The sequence below is a fragment of the Rhinatrema bivittatum genome, chromosome 4 (genome assembly GCF_901001135.1).
Source record: "Rhinatrema bivittatum chromosome 4, aRhiBiv1.1, whole genome shotgun sequence".
NCBI classification, from domain to species: Eukaryota; Metazoa; Chordata; class Amphibia; order Gymnophiona; family Rhinatrematidae; genus Rhinatrema; species Rhinatrema bivittatum.
In genome coordinates, this window is record NC_042618.1 from 425,339,412 (window position 1) to 425,357,943 (window position 18,532).

Below are 18,532 nucleotides of genomic sequence, written 5' to 3' on the forward strand. Positions count from 1 at the left end.
AATCTGCGCCCGATTTTATAACGTGCGCGCATGGCTTTCCCCGTTCCCTCAGAGCCCACTCCGAAATTGAAATCGGAGCAGCCTCAGAGGAAAGTTTCCTTCCGCTCCCCCCCCCACCTTCCCCTATCTAACCCTTTCCCCCAGCATCTTTATTTTGTTATTTATGCCTGCCTGTGGCAGGTGTGACTTGTGCGCGCCGGCCGGCAATGCCGCTGTGCTGGAAGTCTTGGTCCCACGCCCCCGCCCCCTTCTTCAAAGCCCCAGGACATACGCGCGTCCTGGGACTTGTGCGCGTCGCCGGGCCTATGCAAAATAGGCTTGGCGCACGTAACCCCCCTGTGCGTGTAAATCCAGCTGGATTTACACGTGCAGGGCTTTTAAAATCTGCCCCTTAATCTTTCCGCGATGGCCTTATCGTCTCTAAGTGTCCCTTTAACCCCTCGATCATCTAACATCTCTAAGTTTAATTACAAAATTGAGGAATGTCATATGGCCACAGGAACAACTGCGCATGCTTGGCAGGTTCTTCAAGGTTTCACTGAGCAGTGCTGGAAAATGCATTCAGACAACAACTCTTACAGGTAAGCAACCTTGTTTAATATGCAGAAATTGAAGTAGGGGAAACAAAAGAGTAGAAAATCTAAAGTGTGGTGAAATTAGTTATTCTCCCAGGACAAGCAGGATGGTAGTCCTCACATGTGGGTGACGTCACTGGACAGAGCCCTATCATGGAAAACCTTTCTGTCAAAGTTTCTAGAACTTTTGACTGGCACTCTGAGCATGCCATAATCCCTGTAAGCCACAGGGGTCTCCCTTCAGTCTCTTTTTTTTCCGTGCTGCAGTTTGCCTTGCGGTTAGGAACTCGTGAGAATTTTCTCACACAATTTTCCTCACGGAAAAAATTTGAAGATTACTTAATTAAAAAGTTCCCTCATAGGGGTCTCCTATCATGAATAGTGTTTTTAATCACTCAGTGAGTAAAGTTCACTGTCCCCGGTTGGTTCCTGCTCCCACCTTTTTTCGGTGTCCGCAGGCCATCGACCGTTTTTGGGCCTCAACCCCTGCCACTATGGCAACAGGTTTCAGAAAATGTCCGGAGTTCCCCCGTATCATGTCGATTACCGACCCACATGATGTCTGTGTGCTGTGCCTCGGCTCATCACACGACGTTTCTCACTGCTCAAGTTGTGCCCAGATAACTCCGAAGTGTAGGCAGGCTCGCCTTGACAAGATGGGGAACCTGTTTAAAATTAAGTTGACTCCATCAGTGTCCACCCAATCGTCACCTGCAGGAGCATCGAAGAAACCTCGCCAGGAGCACCACAGCAGCGGTGACCGTCTGTCACTCTCTTCATCTAAGGAATCTATATCATCTACCTCGGTGCTGGAGAAAGACCGGACCGAGCACCGAGGGAAACACTGACACTGGCACCGACGCGAGTCTACTCCCTGCATATTAAACAAGGTTGCAAGCGGTTCGATAGCCACCGACACCGCATCGGCCTCGATGGCTATCGAACCGCTTGCGAAGAAGACACGGGTAGAGGAGCCTTTAACACCCTCTCCACCCGAAAAACCAAGGCGATCCCCACCAAAATCGGTGCCAGTTACTGAGCCCCCACAATCCCTGTGGAGGTGCCAGTAGCACCTTGCCTGCCACCCCTTGTAGCTGCGATATCTACACCAGCTTTCAGGGAAAAACTGGACGGTTTTATCCGCCAGGCAGTTCTCTGTGCTCTCTGAGACCTACAGCCATCGATGCCGGCCCCCATACCTGCACCGACACCGGAGTCATCGATATTTGCACCGTTGCTGACCAGACTGGATACACTCATCTGTGCCCTTCCAAAACAACCTGGGCCACTGATGCCAAAGCAACCTGCAAAGCCTCTGAAAGCCCCGATTCCCATTCCAGGGTCCTCAGATGACGAGGGCATGGACTCCAGTCCCCTTTCACCAATGCAGGAACCGATACCTGGTCCATCAGGGCTCTCAGGACCGAGAGGCCCTCATTTTCCATCGATGCCTCTGGTGCCGCCGAAACCCACGTCGGTGCCACCACATCTTCCATCGAGGCCATCGAAAGATCCATCGATGCCAACATGTCCTACCGTACCAACCTTCTTCCCTCCTTCAGGTTCTCGACTAGAGACCTTTTCTGATACATGGGAAGATGTTGACACCGACACATCCACGGAGGACATCTTATCAGAACCATTTCCTCCGGAAGAAAGGAGAAAATCTCCCCCAGAAGATCTCTCTTTTGCCAATTTTGTTAGGGAGATGTCAGAGACAATTCGCTTTGATCTGATTACAGGGGAGGACACACGCCATAAAACATTGGAAGTTCTCCAATTTGTTGATGCTCCAAAAGAAGTCATGGCTATCCCTGTACACGAAGTGCTAGTGGATCTGCAACTTTGTCTCTGGGAGCATCCTTGTGCTGTTCAGCCAGTAAATAAGAGGACAGATGCAACTTATCTGGTCCAACATATTCCTGGATTCCAAAAACCACAACTGCCCCATCCGTCGGTCGTAGTTGAGTCTGCACAAAAGAAGACCAGAAGACTGTGACCACACTCTTCAACACCTCCTGGCAAGGACCAAAAACTCCTTGACATCTTGAGTCACAAGATATTTCAAGGGTCCATGCTAGTGTCATGAATAGCTGCATACCAACTTTACATGACACAGTATCAAAGGAATCTCTGGAAGCAGGTTCAGGGAATAGCCGACTCTCTTCCCCAACAACAGCAATATAGTCTCAACGGCATACTACACAAAGGCCTTGGGGCTGGGAAACATGAGGTTCGTGCTGCTTACGACTCCTTTGAAACAGCTTCTCGCATTTCAGCGACAGGAATCATCACCAGGAGGTGGGCCTGGCTAAAAGCCTCTGACTTGAGACCTGAAGTCCAAGACAAACTGCCGATTTGCCATGCACTGGTGAAAACCTATTCAGCGACAAGATACAAGACGCAGTGGCTCAATTAAAAGACCATAATGAGACCCTGCGCCAATTATCCAAAGTGACTACCAAGGCCCCTTCTTCTGCAAGAAAATCCACTAGAAGGGACCCTAGAAAATAATTTTATCGCCCACACAGATACAACCCACCTGCATCTCGTGTGAGGCCAACTAGGCCATCTCAGAGAGCACATCCTTGACAGCCCAAGACATCCAGGCCTCAGCCACCACCGCAAACAGGCCAAGCCTCTGGATTTTGAAAACTATCCAGAGAACAGCAGTCTCTCCACAAATCCAAATCCACATTTGCCAGTAGGAGGTCAAATTCACCATTTCATAGCCAACTGGCTCAACATTACCACAAACCAATGGGTGATATCCATCATAACCCAGGGATACCATCTAAACTTCCTCATGGTACTCCTGGACTCATCACCCAATCCACTGTGGATACACAAAGATCACACAAGTCTTCTAGAGTCAGAACTGTCCACCTTTCTAGGCGTCAGAGCTGTGGAACCAGTGCCCTGGGCACAGCAGGGCAGAGGGTTCTACTCCCGCTATTTTCTCATTCCAAAGAAATCAGGCGGCCTCCGCCCCATCTTAGACCTCCGCAATCTCAACAAATTTCTACAAAAAGAAATTCAGGATGGTGTCCTTGGGCACCATGCTTCCCCTTCTGCAGAAAGCAGATTGGCTCTGTTCTTTGGAATTTCAAGACGCTTACGCTCACATTCCAATACTCCCACATCACTGCAAGTACCTGCATTTCCTGTTGGGACATCAACACTTTCAGTACTGGGTCCTGCCTTTTGGACTTACCTCGGCAGTCCGTGTATTTACAAAGTGCCTAGCAGTGGCTGCGACCCATTTATGCAAGGAAAACATACACGTCTTTCCTTACCTGGACGACTGGCTCATCAAGAGCTAATCCAAGCAAGGAGCTCTCGACACACTCAAGCTCATTATCAATTTGCTACACTCGTTGGGATTTCTCATCAACTACCAAAAATCCCACCTGACTCCATCTCACCTCCTGACTTTCATCGGAGCAGATTTGGACACCACAGTCGCAAAGGCCTTCCTGCCCAACAACCGCACAGACACACTTTCCAGTCTAGCTACATCTCTGCACACAAAGAAAACAGCCTCAGCCCATCAATTATTAACGTTGCTGGGTCACATGGCTTCCATGGTCCACGTCACTCCTATGGCAAGGCTGGCCATGAGAATAACTCAATGGACTTTGAAATCTCAGTGGCTCCAAGCCAGTCAACCACTTTCATCCCAGATTCAAGTAACCCACCAGTTACGTTTAGTGCTTCTCTGGTGGACAAACAAAGCCAACTTGCTAACAGGTCTACCCTTTCAGCAACCAGTTCTGCAAGTAACTTTAATCACAGACGCATCCAACTTGGGTTGGGGAGCTCATGTGAACAACCTTCAAACTCAAGGTACTTAGACATAGCTCGAAGCAACGTTTCAGATCAACTTCCTAGAGCTTCAAGCTATACGTTATGCTCTATACGCGTTCAAGGAGTGCCTTTCACACAAGACTGTTCTTATACAAATGGACAACAGTTGCAATGTGGTACTTGAACAAACAGGGAGGCACAGGCTCTTATCTCCTCTGCCAAGAAGCCGCACAGATCTGGGCCTGGGCCCTTGCACACTCCATGTATCTATGGGCCACTTATCTGGCAGGCATACAGAAGTAGTAGCAGATTGACTCAACCGACAGTTCCATCCCCATGAGTGGTCTCTGGATCCTGTGGTTACAACCAGAATCTTCCAACGCTCGGGTCAACCAACAATAGACCTCTTTGCATCCGAACTGAATCACAAAGTGGACATATTCTGCTCCCTGCACAGGCAACCAAACAAGTTAGCCATGGACGCCTTTGCTCGCCCCTGGAACACAGGCCTCCTATACGCATATCCCCCAATACCGCTGATACCCAAATCTCTCATGAAGCTGCAACAGGACAAAGGGTCAATGATACTCATAGCCCTGTATTGGCTTCAAAAAGTATGGTTTCCCATGCTTCTCGGCCTCTCGATCAGAGAACCCATTCGCCTGGGCACAGCACCCACTCTCATAACCCAGAACCAAGGCATGTTATGCCATCCCAACCTTCAGACCCTGTCCCTCACAGCCTGGATGTTGAAAGCTTGATTCTGCAACCACTCAACCTTTCAACTGATGTCTCTCAAGTGCTTGTAGCTTCACGAAAACCTTCCACACGAAAATCCTATCGTTCTAAGTGGAATAGGTTTACCATATGGTGCATGCAAAAAGGTATAGACCCTTTTTCCTGCCCCACTCCATCTCTATTAGACTACCTTTGGCACCTTTCAGACTCTAGTCTCCAGACTTTTTGGGTGAGGGTATACCTGAGTGCCATCTCAGCGTACCACAAAGGAATTGGGGATGCCCCGGTAACAGCGCAACCCCTTGTGAGTAGGTTTATGAGGGGCATACTACAACTCAAGCCCCCTTTACGGCCACCAGTCACTGAATGGGACCTAAATGTAGTACTTTCAAGGCTCATGCGCTCCCCATTTGAGCCTTTGCACTCCTGTGATGTTAAATTTCTTACATGGAACGTCCTCTTCCTAGGAGCCATTACATCTGCTCAAAGGGTTAGTGAGTTACAAGCACTTGTCAAACTCACCCTATACCAGGTTCCTACATGACTGAGTTGTCCTACGTACTCACCCTAAATTCCTCCCCAAGGTGGTTACTGACTTCCATTTGAATCAGTCTATAGTCTTGCCCACATTTTTCCCAAGGCCTCACTCTCACCAGGGCGAGAGAGTTTTACACACCTTGGACTGTAAACGTGCACTTGCATTTTACCTAGACCGCACTGCAGTCCATAGGAAATCCACCCAACTCTTTGTTTCTTTTGATAAAAACAAGCCTGGAGTTGCAATGAGCAAACAAACTCTCTCCAACTGGCTAGCAGACTGTATCGAATTCTGCTATGAAAAAGCAGGCCTTTCTCTCCAGAGATGAGTGAAAGCGCACTCAGTAAGAGCCATGGCAACCTCAGCAGCACACCATCGTTCAGTGCCAATTACTAAGATCTGTAAAGCTGCAACATGGAGCTCTCTTCACACATTTGCAGTACATTACTGCCTGGACAAGGAAGGACGTCAAGACTCTGCCTTTGACCAATCCGTCTTGAAGAACTTATTTCCAGTTTAATCCCAACTCCTTCCACATCTACCTGCTGTGATTTTCAGGCTGCCTCATTTTTCCCAACAGTACACCAGTTGTTGTGCCTGTTGCATAACTTGTATGCTGTTGGTCCAAAACAAATATGAGTCAGCCTGTAGCTTGCTAATCACCCACATGTGAGGACTACCATCCTGCTTGTCCTGGGAGAAAGCAGAGTTGCTTACCTGTAATAGGTGTTCTCCCAGGACAGCAGGATGTACTCACGAAACCCACCAGCCATCCCGCGGAGTTGGGTCTGAAACATTTTATTATTTCGCTCGCACCTTTTGCTACAAATGAGACTGAAGGGAGACCCCTGTAGCTAAAGGGATTATGGCATGCGGCCATGCTCAATGTGCCAGTCAAACGATATAGAAACTTTGACAGAAAAGTTTTCCGTGATAGGGCTCCGTCCAGTGACATCACCCACATGTGAGGACTACATCCTGCTGTCCTGGGAGAACACCTGTTACATGTAAGCAACTCTGCTTTATCCGATAATTTCCTTTCCTTAAGTCCAGTCAGACCAGTCCAGACGAGTGTGTTATGCACCCCCACAAGCAGCTGGAGATGGAGACAAAGTAGTTCGCTGACATCACTCTTGTATGCATCTTTTCTGACCTCAGCCTGCCAGTATTACTTGTAACAAGTTGACTTTGGGCAATTAAAACGCTTAACCCATAATAAGAAAGGTCAAACTATTCTTTTCCTATTACTCTTTTTATTTTTTTAAACAGAAGGTTTACAAGACCAAAACTCCATTCTGAAATAAGACCATTATAGAAACACAAGAGAAGAGTATTAAAAACAACAAATCTATATGAGCAGCATCATTGAGTCAGTGCAAGAAGAGGCACTGTAACTGTAAAAAGATATACATGAGTTTGGCAGAATAGGGGGAGGGTCCTGATTATACTTCTGATCTATTTATATTTCTTATGTTTCTTCCTTTAGATTGTGACAGATGCAGCTTCAGTGGAACGATTGTTAGGTAAAACAGATGTACAGCGGCCACAAGTTGTAGAATATTGTGTTGTATGCGGAGACAAAGCATCTGGTAAGCAACTGAACTTCTGCAGGACATCTTGTAAGTGCAAAATAAATAAATGGAGGTCTTGTCTTTGCCCTGAATTTTAAAGACTTGCAGTGATATTTGGAGTATTCTAATAGAGAAATGGCTGTGCACTGTTTGAGTTACAAGATAGATAAAATGCTCTGTGTAAGTGCCAACAATTCCTGTCCTGACTGCAGGCACCAATACATGTTGGTTTAGCAAACTGTGCATATGGTAAACCCATAGGACATTTAAAAAGCAGTTGACAGTGCAAATCATATGGAAGGAAATGAACTTATAAAGATGCCATGCTATGTTAGCAGCTCTAGTCTGGCTTCTAATATAAATGTTAAGGCTTTTTTTAATGAAAGTTTCTTTCAAAGCCCAAGAATGGGGAAATGTTCTGTTTGAATAAGGTCCATGGACATCATTTTTCAAAGGGTGAAGGTGCCCAATTTTAGTAGATAAGCTCTTAAATTATCCCCTTTGAAAACTGACATCGCTGAGCTCCTACATTTAGGGGCTTTGTTAATTTATATGCCTAAAAAGTGGATGGACAGAATTAGGGCAGGGGAAAAAAGTTAGGCACTTAGCACTAATTTTCAACACTAGGTACCTAATTTATAGGCCAATTAGTAAGTTGTAATACTGTGTTATTGTATATTAAACACCAAAGTTAGCACTCAAAGGGGCCGATGCAATTATGTGCTCTGAAAGCGGGTGCTGACTTTTCAGCACCCGCTTTTTTAATGCATGCATGGCACCCGCAAGGGGGACGCCATGCAATATGGAAGTTAGGGGGTCGTGCTAGGAAGGAGGCGCTAGGGAGTTTATCAGCGGCCATTTTCATTACTGGCAGGCGGCCGGTTATGAAAACCGACGCCGAGTTTACCAGCGTCGGTCTTCATAACTCGGCAATCTACCGAGTTATTTTATTTTATTACTTTAAAAAAGAAGTACAGAAAAGCATTTTTTTCTGCTTTTTTGTACTTCTGTTCAGCTATTAACGCCTGCTCCAGGCGCACATTTATCTTTTTGCATTTGGAGTGAATGAGTAATAGGCTCATTCACATGCATTTGCATGTGATGAGCACTCTCTCATTCACTCTGCGTTGGACATGCATTGAATAGGCGCTAATCCCCCTATTGCATTGGGGGGTGGATTAGCGCCTATTTATCCCGCGTCCGACTGTGGGTTATACAGTGCGCTCGGCTGATCGCACTGTATTGCATCGGCCCCGATGTGTCTTAAAAAGTGTTGTTATACTGGCAATACGCATTTCTCCTTGGACAAGCAGGGCAAAATGTAGCTACACAAGTGGATGACGTTATCAGACAGCACAGGCCTGGATGTGCTGTCTCATGCACAGGAGCTCCTGCACAAATCTCGTCTATCATTTTTGTTGTGCTGCGGTTGCAAGATGTGCATTTTCACTCTTTCTTTACGGGCCTGAGTTTTTGTGGTTCCTTCGCATAGATTTTATTTCTTCATGGTTTTTTTTGTCCTTTTTTCTGTCAAGTTTCCTCTTAAAAAAAAATAAAAATTTATTTTGGTTAGTCAGTCATGTCGGGGAAAGCTCCGATCAAATTGTATAAGAATTGTAACTATAAGATGGCTACTGCCAACCTACACAACATCTGCCTAAGATGCCTAGGACCTTCATATGACCAAGAACTATCAAATATAGACAGCTTAAATTATATTTGAGGCCTCTTCCCAGGCAGGGTAAAAACCTCAACCTCCAGGGGACCAGAGCTCAAAAAGAAAATGAGGCCTATGCCGCCCAGCAAACGAAGCTAGGGCTCTTTGAATTCTTCTTACTCCCATCAGGATAAAAAGAAATCTTCAGTGAGTAATAGATCATCTCATAAAATAACAGCGACAAAGTTATCAGCATTACCTTCCTTGGCTGTGTTGACACCAACTCTGCACCGCATACCAATTCAAGACCGAAGTCTGTACCATCTACATCAGCACCAACCAAATTGCAGCCAGGGAAATCTGTGCCAAGGACACTGGAGCAGTCACCTGAATCAGGCACCTTTTCAGTAACATTTCTACCAAATGAAGACAGCACAGCATTGTTCAAAAGATGCAGCATGAATTTATATGAAAGAATGCTCTCCTTTCTGGAAAAATTTTCAAAACTTTTATTGCTATCACAAATTGAGCCTTTTCAAAGACCAGATGAAATTGAAGAGGAACCACAGGCTCACTTGGATTCACAATAAGGATCCCGATATTTAGGAACCTTTATCAACTCATTCCATTCTGGAATATCCTGGAATCCCAAAAGATCCATACCCAGAAACAGAGAGGATCTTTCCTACCCAGACATTGACTACAGCTACATCTGATCCTGCAGCATCCCAAAGGAGATATCAACCCTATAAAAGGCAATATTACTGCTCTTATAGACGTTACACACCTTATGCTTATCAAAGTCAACATTTCCAGCCTTGGCAACAGTCTCAACAAGCACCAGCCAGACACGTGTGAGAGACGGGCCTCAGACCAAGATAATCCAACAGTTTTCACCAATACTGACACAATCTTTGCTACAGTAGGGGGAAGACTTCAGTATTTTTGTGACCAGTGGACCCTTACTAACATCGATCATTGGATTCTCAGTATCATCCAAAGAGGTTATAAGCTTACTTTGAGAATCTTCCTCCATTAAGTTCCAACTTTCTTCATTGTATTCCAAGAATTACACATGAATAAGACAAGAAATAATATCTCTCCTCTCTTGCAATAAAAGGGCTCAACATTAACTAGAATGGAACCAAGCTGCTGGCACTAACTTTTTAAAAGGAGATAGAGCAGCTTTGAACCTAGAACATTATGGAAAGCTGACAGTCGCTCAGCAGCATATTGTTTGGAGGGAGGTGTCTGCAAAGGATAATGGCAAACCAAGTAAGTTAGTATGTTCCAATAGAGAAGTGGTTGCAAAAGTTGAAAAAGCCCAGGTATGTTTAAATATAGAGCACACAGATAAAAATGACTCCAAACTGCATTTATCATCTGCTAATAAGCAGATTGTGAATGCATATAAAAACAGAAATACAAATCTACTTTAAAATGTCTGTATATGAATGTCAAAAGTGTGAAAAATAAGACTGGAAAGTTAAAATGTATAGCAGTAAAGGAAAGTATAGACATAATAAACATTGTGAATTCCTAGTGGAAGGAGGATAACCAATGAGACACTGTAATATGAGGGTACAAATTATATCAACATGATAGGGCAGATAACTTATAGTATCACCTCTCCACCAATTTAAAGGATGGCATAGAGTTAAGCAGGATAAAAGTTTTGCAGGAAACAAACTACACTCTGGAATCCTTATGGATAGTGTGGCGATGATGGTGCCCCTGGTGGCAGGTCCTCGGCGGTGACTTCGGGCTTGGGGCTAATTATCAAGGACTGCTTCCACAAAGTCCTTTATAGCAGATCCCTCCCTGAAGTTTCTCCAGCGAGACAGGAGTAGAGGATAACCATAAGGCAAGGAGGCTATGGGTTAGAACCACTTGTAAGGGAAGGCCCTCTTAAAACTACGCCCCTGAGACCAAACTTCCCTCATTCTCCACTAGCGTAAGGGTCACCACCCTGGCCGCTCTTTAAAACAACATATTACATTCAGGCAGAAGCTTCTTATAATGTTCTGAAGTTTATTAATTAAACCAAACTCCACAGAAAGGAAAAACACTCAACATAACAAGTATTGCCAGACCTGCATTACCAAGCAGTCACTGGGAACTTGAGGTTTTGACTCCTTTTAAGCCCTGATTCACTAATCCCAAAACACCAAGCTTCTCACTCTGAGTTTCTAGTATACGTTCCCCTGCACAACATGTGGGCTAAGTAGGTTTTTTCCCCCAGTACATTCTACTTCCCCCCCAAGTATAACATAGTACTGAAACCTCCCCCACTGCAGGAACTTCTCCTTAGGCCAGCTGCCAGGTCCTAATTACCTCTTTTCATCCAGCTGCCTTAATTTAGTAAAACAACTTTTTTCCCTGCTACAAGCTCCCCGGGCTGTGCAGTTCTAAAAACCATTTTCTATTCTTCATTTTAACTTATACTTCTTTCCAACCCCCACAATAAGCATTCCCCACATTTACATAAACCTTCTTACCTCAGCTTCTTCAACGCCACCGGAGCTAACCCCTCTAATTAACCCTCAAGGCACTGCTGAAGACACTTATCCATACCAACTGTTACACAGACCTTAAAAGTGAAAGAACCCTGTTAGAGCTGACTTAGGTTTTAGTGGAAAAGGTCTGCCTGGGCACCATCCCCCAGCCCCAGGCTTTGGATCTTGCTTGCCTTCCCCCCAGCTCTCCTCTCTCTTTGGAGGGCTACTCTCTTTATGTCAAATAGAGTGCCCCTCCCTAGGAAGAACACCGCCTCTGTGTTTCCCTGCCCCCAACCCTTCCTGTGGCTGACTACCGGGGCATCTGGGAAATGTAGTTTCCTTCCTACAAAGTAACCATCCCATTGAGGAAAACATCTCAAAGTTTTACAGCACTGAGACTCCGCTCTGGCTCAACTCATCACAATAGAAATTCCAAAGGTAAAAGTGGAGAGTATAGTAGTGGGAATATATTATCATCCACCTGATCAGAATGAGGAAACAGACTGTGAAATGCTAACAGAGATTAGACTGGCTAGTAAAATGGGCAACACAATAATAATGAGAGTATTCAATTATCCAAGTGTTGATTGATTAAATATCACATCAAGAAATACAAGAGAGGTAAAATTCCTAGATGCCATCAATGACTGCTTCATGCAGCAGTTGGTTATAGAACCAATGACAGCAGAAACTATATTGAATTTAATTTTCAATGGAACACAGAACCTGGTGGTAGATCCTCTTGGCAATAATGATTGTAATGAAATTAAATTTGGCATAATCACTGAAGGGTGAATACTAAGGAAAACTACTACAGTTGCAGTCAACTATAAAAGGGGACACTATGATAAAATAAGGAAATTTGTTAGAAAAAATGTATTCCATGCATTAATAAAGATAAAAGGAAAACCAACTGACTGCCGGCGTGGTTTAATGGTGAGGTAAAAGAAGCAATTAAAGCCAAAAGGGCATCATTCCAAAAATGGGAAGCAGAACCAAATGAGGAAAAGAGGGAAGAGCATAAGCACTGGCAAGTTGGGTGTACAATAATAATTAAATAGGTTAAGAAAAAATGTGAAAAGAAGCTTGCCATAGAGGTAAACAAGTAATGCAAACTTTTTCAAGTATATTTGAAGCAAAATGCCCATGAGGAAGTCAGTTGGGCTGCTAGATTACTGAGGGGTAAAAGGGATGCTCAGAGAGGACAAGGAAATAGCAGAAAAACTAAATTTCCTAGCGTGTAGCAGATGGACCCATTACAGATGGGTATAGTGTGCTCGTGCTAGCAGTTGGAGACGGATCTGACGTCAGCACGTGGTACATATACCCCTGCAGGAAGTGCAGCAGCTCAGTAATTTCCATCTCCAAAGCAGTTTGGAGCTACCTCACGCTTGCTGAGCATGTTTCCAAATTCTAATGACTAAATTCATAGAAGAATCCTACCTGAAGACGAACCCTGCACTCTTGCGGTGATACCCTCAGGTCCCTCCCCCAGTTGAGTTTCCCGAGGTGATTTCCGTGGTCCCTCGGAGTTACGAGCCTCGGTCCGGTGGCCGACTTGCGGCAGGGACCTAGCCCCCGAGTGAGAAGGGCTCGGGCGCGGCATAGAGGCAGTCTCGGTCCCGATCCGTTCGCGGTGAGGACTTGGCCCCCGAGCGAGACGGGTTCGGGCGTGGCCTAGAGGCAGCGGGTGCACTTCCTCGAGCGCGGCGGTGACGGTAATCACCCTCTCCCCCCGCAGCCGGAGACCGCCGAAGATCAGGTAAGGCGTACATCTTTACTTTTGCTGGTCTCCGAGGAAGCGAGGATTAGCGGGGTCTGTCTGCGTGGCAGCCCGCCAAGGAGGTCGCCATTTTGCCTGCCTGCTCGCCGTCACTATCTGCCCTGGTTCGCCGCCTCGCTCTAGCGCTCAGACCAGACTAAGCGCATAGGCGACGGGCGCGTATGTTAGGCGCCCGAAAGTAATTGGGCGCACGAAAGTAATTGGGCGCACATTGATAGGCGCACATTGATAGGTGCATGTTGCTAAGCGCACGTTGATGGGCGCACTTTGATGGGCGCACGTTGATGGGCGCACATTAGTAGGCGCACATCTTTCGCGCATATTACAAGGCGCATACTTCGGCTGGGGAGCCGGCGCATAGAGATAACAGACGCGATGGAGCATATGAGAGCCCATGCGTCCGCAGAGCCGGCACCTCCAGAATCAGGCATAAGAGCTCTAGGCCTCTGCTCAGCATGCAACCTCAGAGCCACACAGAGCGAGGAAGCAGACTCCCTATGTGCCCATTGTGAGGAGGCCCTGGGAGTTCCAGGCCAGGGCCGGTCCCAGCCCAGCGTAATGTCTAGTTCCTCAGGGAACACCCCGGACCTAGCAGGCCGCGGTGAGCAGCCAAGGAACCCTAGAGACCTGGTGCCCCTAAGGCTAGAACCTGCTTCGCTCTCCTGGGTGGAATTATTCAAGGGGATTCATGCCTTTGTCAAGATGCAGTCTGATCCCCGAACGGACCCATACATACTGGATGACCCTGCCCCTGGACCCTCAAGACCTAGGCACGGCCACCCGCCACCCGGAAGCCCCACTTATGGGGACTCAGATGTCTCTGAGGAAGAGGGCGAGCTCCCCGAGGAGGGAGATTTTCCCTCTGGGATAGAGCCGTAGCGAACCATGAGACGTTTCTTTCTTAAAGAGGATCTCCCAGACCTGGTCTCTCAATGCCTGTCGGAGCTGGCTATCCCGGTCCAAGGCACCCCAGGGGAACCTAGGATGAACCCCCTGCTAGAGGGCCTGCGTCAAACGGCTCACCATTTTCCCCTCCTACAAGCAGCACAGCAGCTAATCGATCTGGAGTGGAATGCGCCGGAGGCCTCATTCAAAGGGAGTCGGGCTTTGTCTAGCATGTACCCCCTGGACCCGGCAACCAAGGAGCTGCTGGCGTGCCCGAAGGTAGACGCCATAGTTTGCGCAATTGTGAAGCGCACCACTATTCCGGTGGAGGGAGGGGCGGCCCTCAAGGATGCACATGACCGGCGCATGGATGCCATTCTGAAACAAGCCTTTGAGGTGGCAGCCATGTCCCTACGAATTGCGACCTGCTGCACCGTGGTGACGCGTTCCTGTTTATCACAAGCCAGGAGCAACACCCCGGGAGAAGAAATGGAATCAGCCCTCTCGTTCCTCACTGACGCTGCCTCCGATCTAGTCCGTACAGCAGCCAAGGGAGTGTCATCCTCAGTGGCAGCCAGGAGACAGCTCTGGCTACGAAATTGGTCGGCCGACTCCTCCTCCAGGACGCGCCTTACAAGAATGCCCTTTAAGGGATCCCTCCTGTTCGGCAGCGACCTCGAGAAACTGGGGCGCATCTTCATTACCCCGTCTACCAGAAGACAAGTCAAGGAGGAACCAGCGCCCTTTTCCTAGACCATCCAGGGGTAGAAGCTCTCAACGCTTCTACCCTTACAGGGCTCGCTACCAAGCACCTCGTTCTCAGACCAGGAACCAGTCCTTTCGGACCAGGTGCAACAAGAGGGGAATCGGCTCGGGTTCAGGTCCCAGCCGCACCCCACAATGAGAATCAGCCGACCCATCTGGGGGAAGAAGCCCTAGGGGACAGGCTAACCCTATTCTACCACAGGTGGGTCGAGATTACTTCGGACCAGTGGGTCCTCGCCATTGTCCAGGAAGGGTATTACCTGGACTTCCTTCATCTCCCTCCGGACAAGTTTGTGGAATCTCCTTGTCCGCCCCTCAAGAGGGCGGCGCTGGAAGCTACCTTGGGGAGGCTCCTGTCCCTAAAAGCCATAATCCCAGTGCCTGCATGGGAGATAAATTCTGGGCATTACTCCATTTATTTCATCGTACCCAAGAAGGGGGGCACCTTCAGACCCGTCCTGGACCTCAAGTCAGTCAACCGGCACTTAAGGGTCCCAGGATTTCGCATGGAAACTCTGCGGTCAGTCCGAAGTGCAATACAGCCAGGGGAGTATCTCACATCCCTGGATCTGTCAGAGGCTTATTTGCATATCCCAATCCATCGGGATCACCAGCGCTACTTACGCTTCAAAGTCCTGGATCAACACTTTCAGTTCCGGGCTCTACCCGCCACCACTACTATTACCAAGGTAATAGTAGTGGTGGCGGCGTCACTCAGGAAGGAAGGAATTCTCGTCCATCCCTACCTAGACGATTGGCTGATCAGGGCAAAGTTACCGGAGGAGAGCCACTGGGCAACCAACAGAGTTATATCTCTTCTGGAAAGTCTAGGATGGGTAGTCAACACAAGCAACAGTTCCCTACAGCCTTCGCAGTCGCTGGAATACCGAGGAGTCCGATTCGACACCCAGGAAGACAAGGTCAGCCTGACCTCCAAGAGGAAATCAAAACTCCAGAATCGTTTACAGACTTTGCTGAGCGCCACTCGGCCCACAGCTTGGGATTACCTACAGGTCCTCGGCCTAATGGCCTCCACTCTGGAAGTGATACCATGGGCACAGGTTCATATGCGACCGTTACAACGCGCCCTCTTATCTCGGTGGAGCCCACGATTACAGAACTACACCGTGCATCTACCTCTACCGGCCAGAGTACGGCATCAGTTACGGTGGTGGCTGCAGCCCGGCCACACGAGCCGGGGGTCAAAAATGTCCTCTCCAACCTGGACCCTGCTCACTACAGATGCCAGCCTCAGCGGCTGGGGAGCACACTGCGAAGAACTAACCGCCCAAGGGCGGTGGAACAGAGAAGAGTCGGGGTGGAACATCAACTGACTAGAGGCACGGGCAGGCAGGTTAGCATGCCTGCGATTTGCCCACAGACTTCGCAACAGAGCAGTCAGAGTGATGTCGGACAATGCCACCATGGTGGCATACATCAACCGGCAGGGCGGAACTAGAGGCCGACAGATATCCTTAGAAATAGCCCCCCTGATGGCTTGGGCGGAAGCAAATCTCCAGGACATCTCCGCCGTCCACATCGCCGGGAAGGACAACACCACAGCAGACTTCCTCAGCAGAGAAAGCCTAAACCCGGGGGAATGGCAGCTGTCGTCCACGGCCTTCCAGATGAACATGGATCAGTGGGGGACGCCGGGCATGGACCTACTAGCAGACAGGTCCAACGCTCAAGTGCCCAGATTCTTCAGTCGCAGGCGAGATCCTCTATCCCAGGGGATCGACGCCCTGGTACAGCCATGGCCTCAGGAGATCCTGCTATATGCCTTTCCTCCATGGCCCCTGCTGGGCGCCATTATACACAAGATTCAGCGGCACAGAGGCCTAGTTCTTCTGGTGGCCCCGGACTGGCCAAGAAGACCCTGGTACGCAGACATGAGAAGACTGCTGGCAGGGGATCCTCTACCCCTGCTCCCTCACAGGGACCTGCTGCGACAAGGTTCCATCCTCCACGAGGATCCAGCTCAATTCTCTCTTATGGTCTGGCACTTGAGAGGGCTCGACTGAAGAAAAGGGGATACTCGGGGTCGGTAATAGATACACTCCTCAGAGCACGCAAGTTCTCCACATCACTAACTTATATAAGGATCTGGAGAGTATTTGAAGCCTGGTGCGAAACTCGCAGCGCCAATCCGCATGCCGCTAAAATCCCCATCATTTTGGATTTCCTGCAAGATGGACTTCAGAAGGGTCTGTCCCTCAGTTCAATCAAGGTTCAGGTGGCAGCGCTTTCCTGCTACGGCCCCAGGAATGACGGCAACAACATTGCCACACATCCAGACGTTTCACATTTCCTGAAAGGAGTCAAACACATTCGCCCGCCACTGAAGTGGCCAGTGCCCCTGTGGAACCTCAACCTAGTTTTGGAATTCCTAGCGGGACCCGCCTTCAGACCTCTCCGAGGCCTGTCCTTCCGTGTGTTAACCTTGAAGATGGTGTTCTTGCTGGCTGTATGCTCAGCACGCCGCATCTCAGAGCTACAAGCGCTGTCCTGCCGCAATCCGTTTCTCAGAATCACCCCAGGGGCTATCCATCTTCGCACGGTTCCCTCCTTCTTACCCAAAGTAGTCTCACACTTCCACCTCAACCAAACCATATCCTTGCCAACCATAGAAGGTTTGAAGAAGTCGGAAGAAGGTCGAATACTGCGCCATCTCGAAATCGGCAGGCTGCTGTCCAGATACCTGGAAATGTCGGAAGCAGTACGAAAGACGGACCACCTGTTCATCCTTCACAGCGGGAAGAGGCAAGGAGAAGCGGCCTCACGGGCGACAATTGCTCGCTGGATCAAAGAAGTTATCAAGGCGGCCTACGTAGAAGCGGGAAAACCACCACGTCTACGGGTCAAGGCTCACTCTACCAGAGCTCAAGCGGCCTCCTGGGCAGAAACTAGGATGCTGTCGCCTGCAGAGATATATAAAGCGGCAGCGTGGTCCTCCCTCCATACCTTGTCCAGATTCTACCGTCTGGATGTCCAGGCCAGGGAGGATACAGCATTTGCGAGGGCAATCCTAAACGGACCTCGGGCAGCCTCCCACCCAGTCCGGGAGTAGCTTTTGTACATCCCATTTGTAATGAGTCCATCTGCTACACGCTAGGAAATGGAGAGATTACTTACCTGATAATCTCGTTTTCCTTAGTGTAGGCAGATGGACTCAGCATCCTGCCCGGCTGCCGATATACATGGGGTTTCACCGATTCAAGGTAAGCCATGTTTTCTTACATAGGGCATCCACCCTGCCGGGTGTCGACGCCTTCCGGTTGAGAACACTGGCGGTCTCCAGCTACTATCAATCGGTCAGGTTAATCATGTTTGGTTAATCAATCGGTCAGTCACACATATATCCATGAAGCTTTTGCAAGGAAGATTACTGAGCTGCTGCACTTCCTGCAGGGGTATATGTACCACGTGCTGACGTCAGATCCGTCTCCAACTGCTAGCACAAGCACACTATACCCATTTGTAATGAGTCCATCTGCCTACACTAAGGAAAACGAGATTATCAGGTAAGTAATCTCTCCATTAATTCTTTGCCTCTGTCTTTACTGAGGAGAATGCTGGAGGTCGTACCTACACGGATACATTTATTGATGGTGATGTCTCAGAGCAACAAAATGAAATCATTGTGAAACTGCAGGATGTAATAAATCAGATAAAGACTAAGGTATAACAAATCACTAGAATCAAATGGTATTCA

At 48.2% G+C, this 18,532-nt stretch overlaps 1 protein-coding gene and 1 long non-coding RNA gene across 5 annotated transcripts in view; one reads left to right on the forward strand and one right to left on the reverse strand.

The window, feature by feature from the left end:
• Window positions 1-18,532, forward strand: part of NR2C2 (nuclear receptor subfamily 2 group C member 2) — a 380,432-nt gene that overhangs the window by 167,947 nt on the left and 193,953 nt on the right. For 3 of the 4 annotated variants that reach the window (XM_029601391.1, XM_029601389.1, XM_029601390.1), the window contains one exon: window positions 7,145-7,277. In XM_029601391.1, the coding sequence (XP_029457251.1) occupies window positions 7,145-7,277 (133 nt within the window). The remainder of the gene's footprint in view (window positions 1-7,144; window positions 7,278-18,532) is intronic. The other variant, XM_029601392.1, reaches the window with a different exon arrangement.
• On the reverse strand, window positions 8,429-11,571 carry LOC115091262. The gene is made up of 3 exons (XR_003856652.1): window positions 11,385-11,571; window positions 9,146-9,302; window positions 8,429-8,770 (listed from the first exon to the last, which is right to left on the reverse strand). It is a non-coding gene; the product is annotated as an uncharacterized LOC115091262 (long non-coding RNA).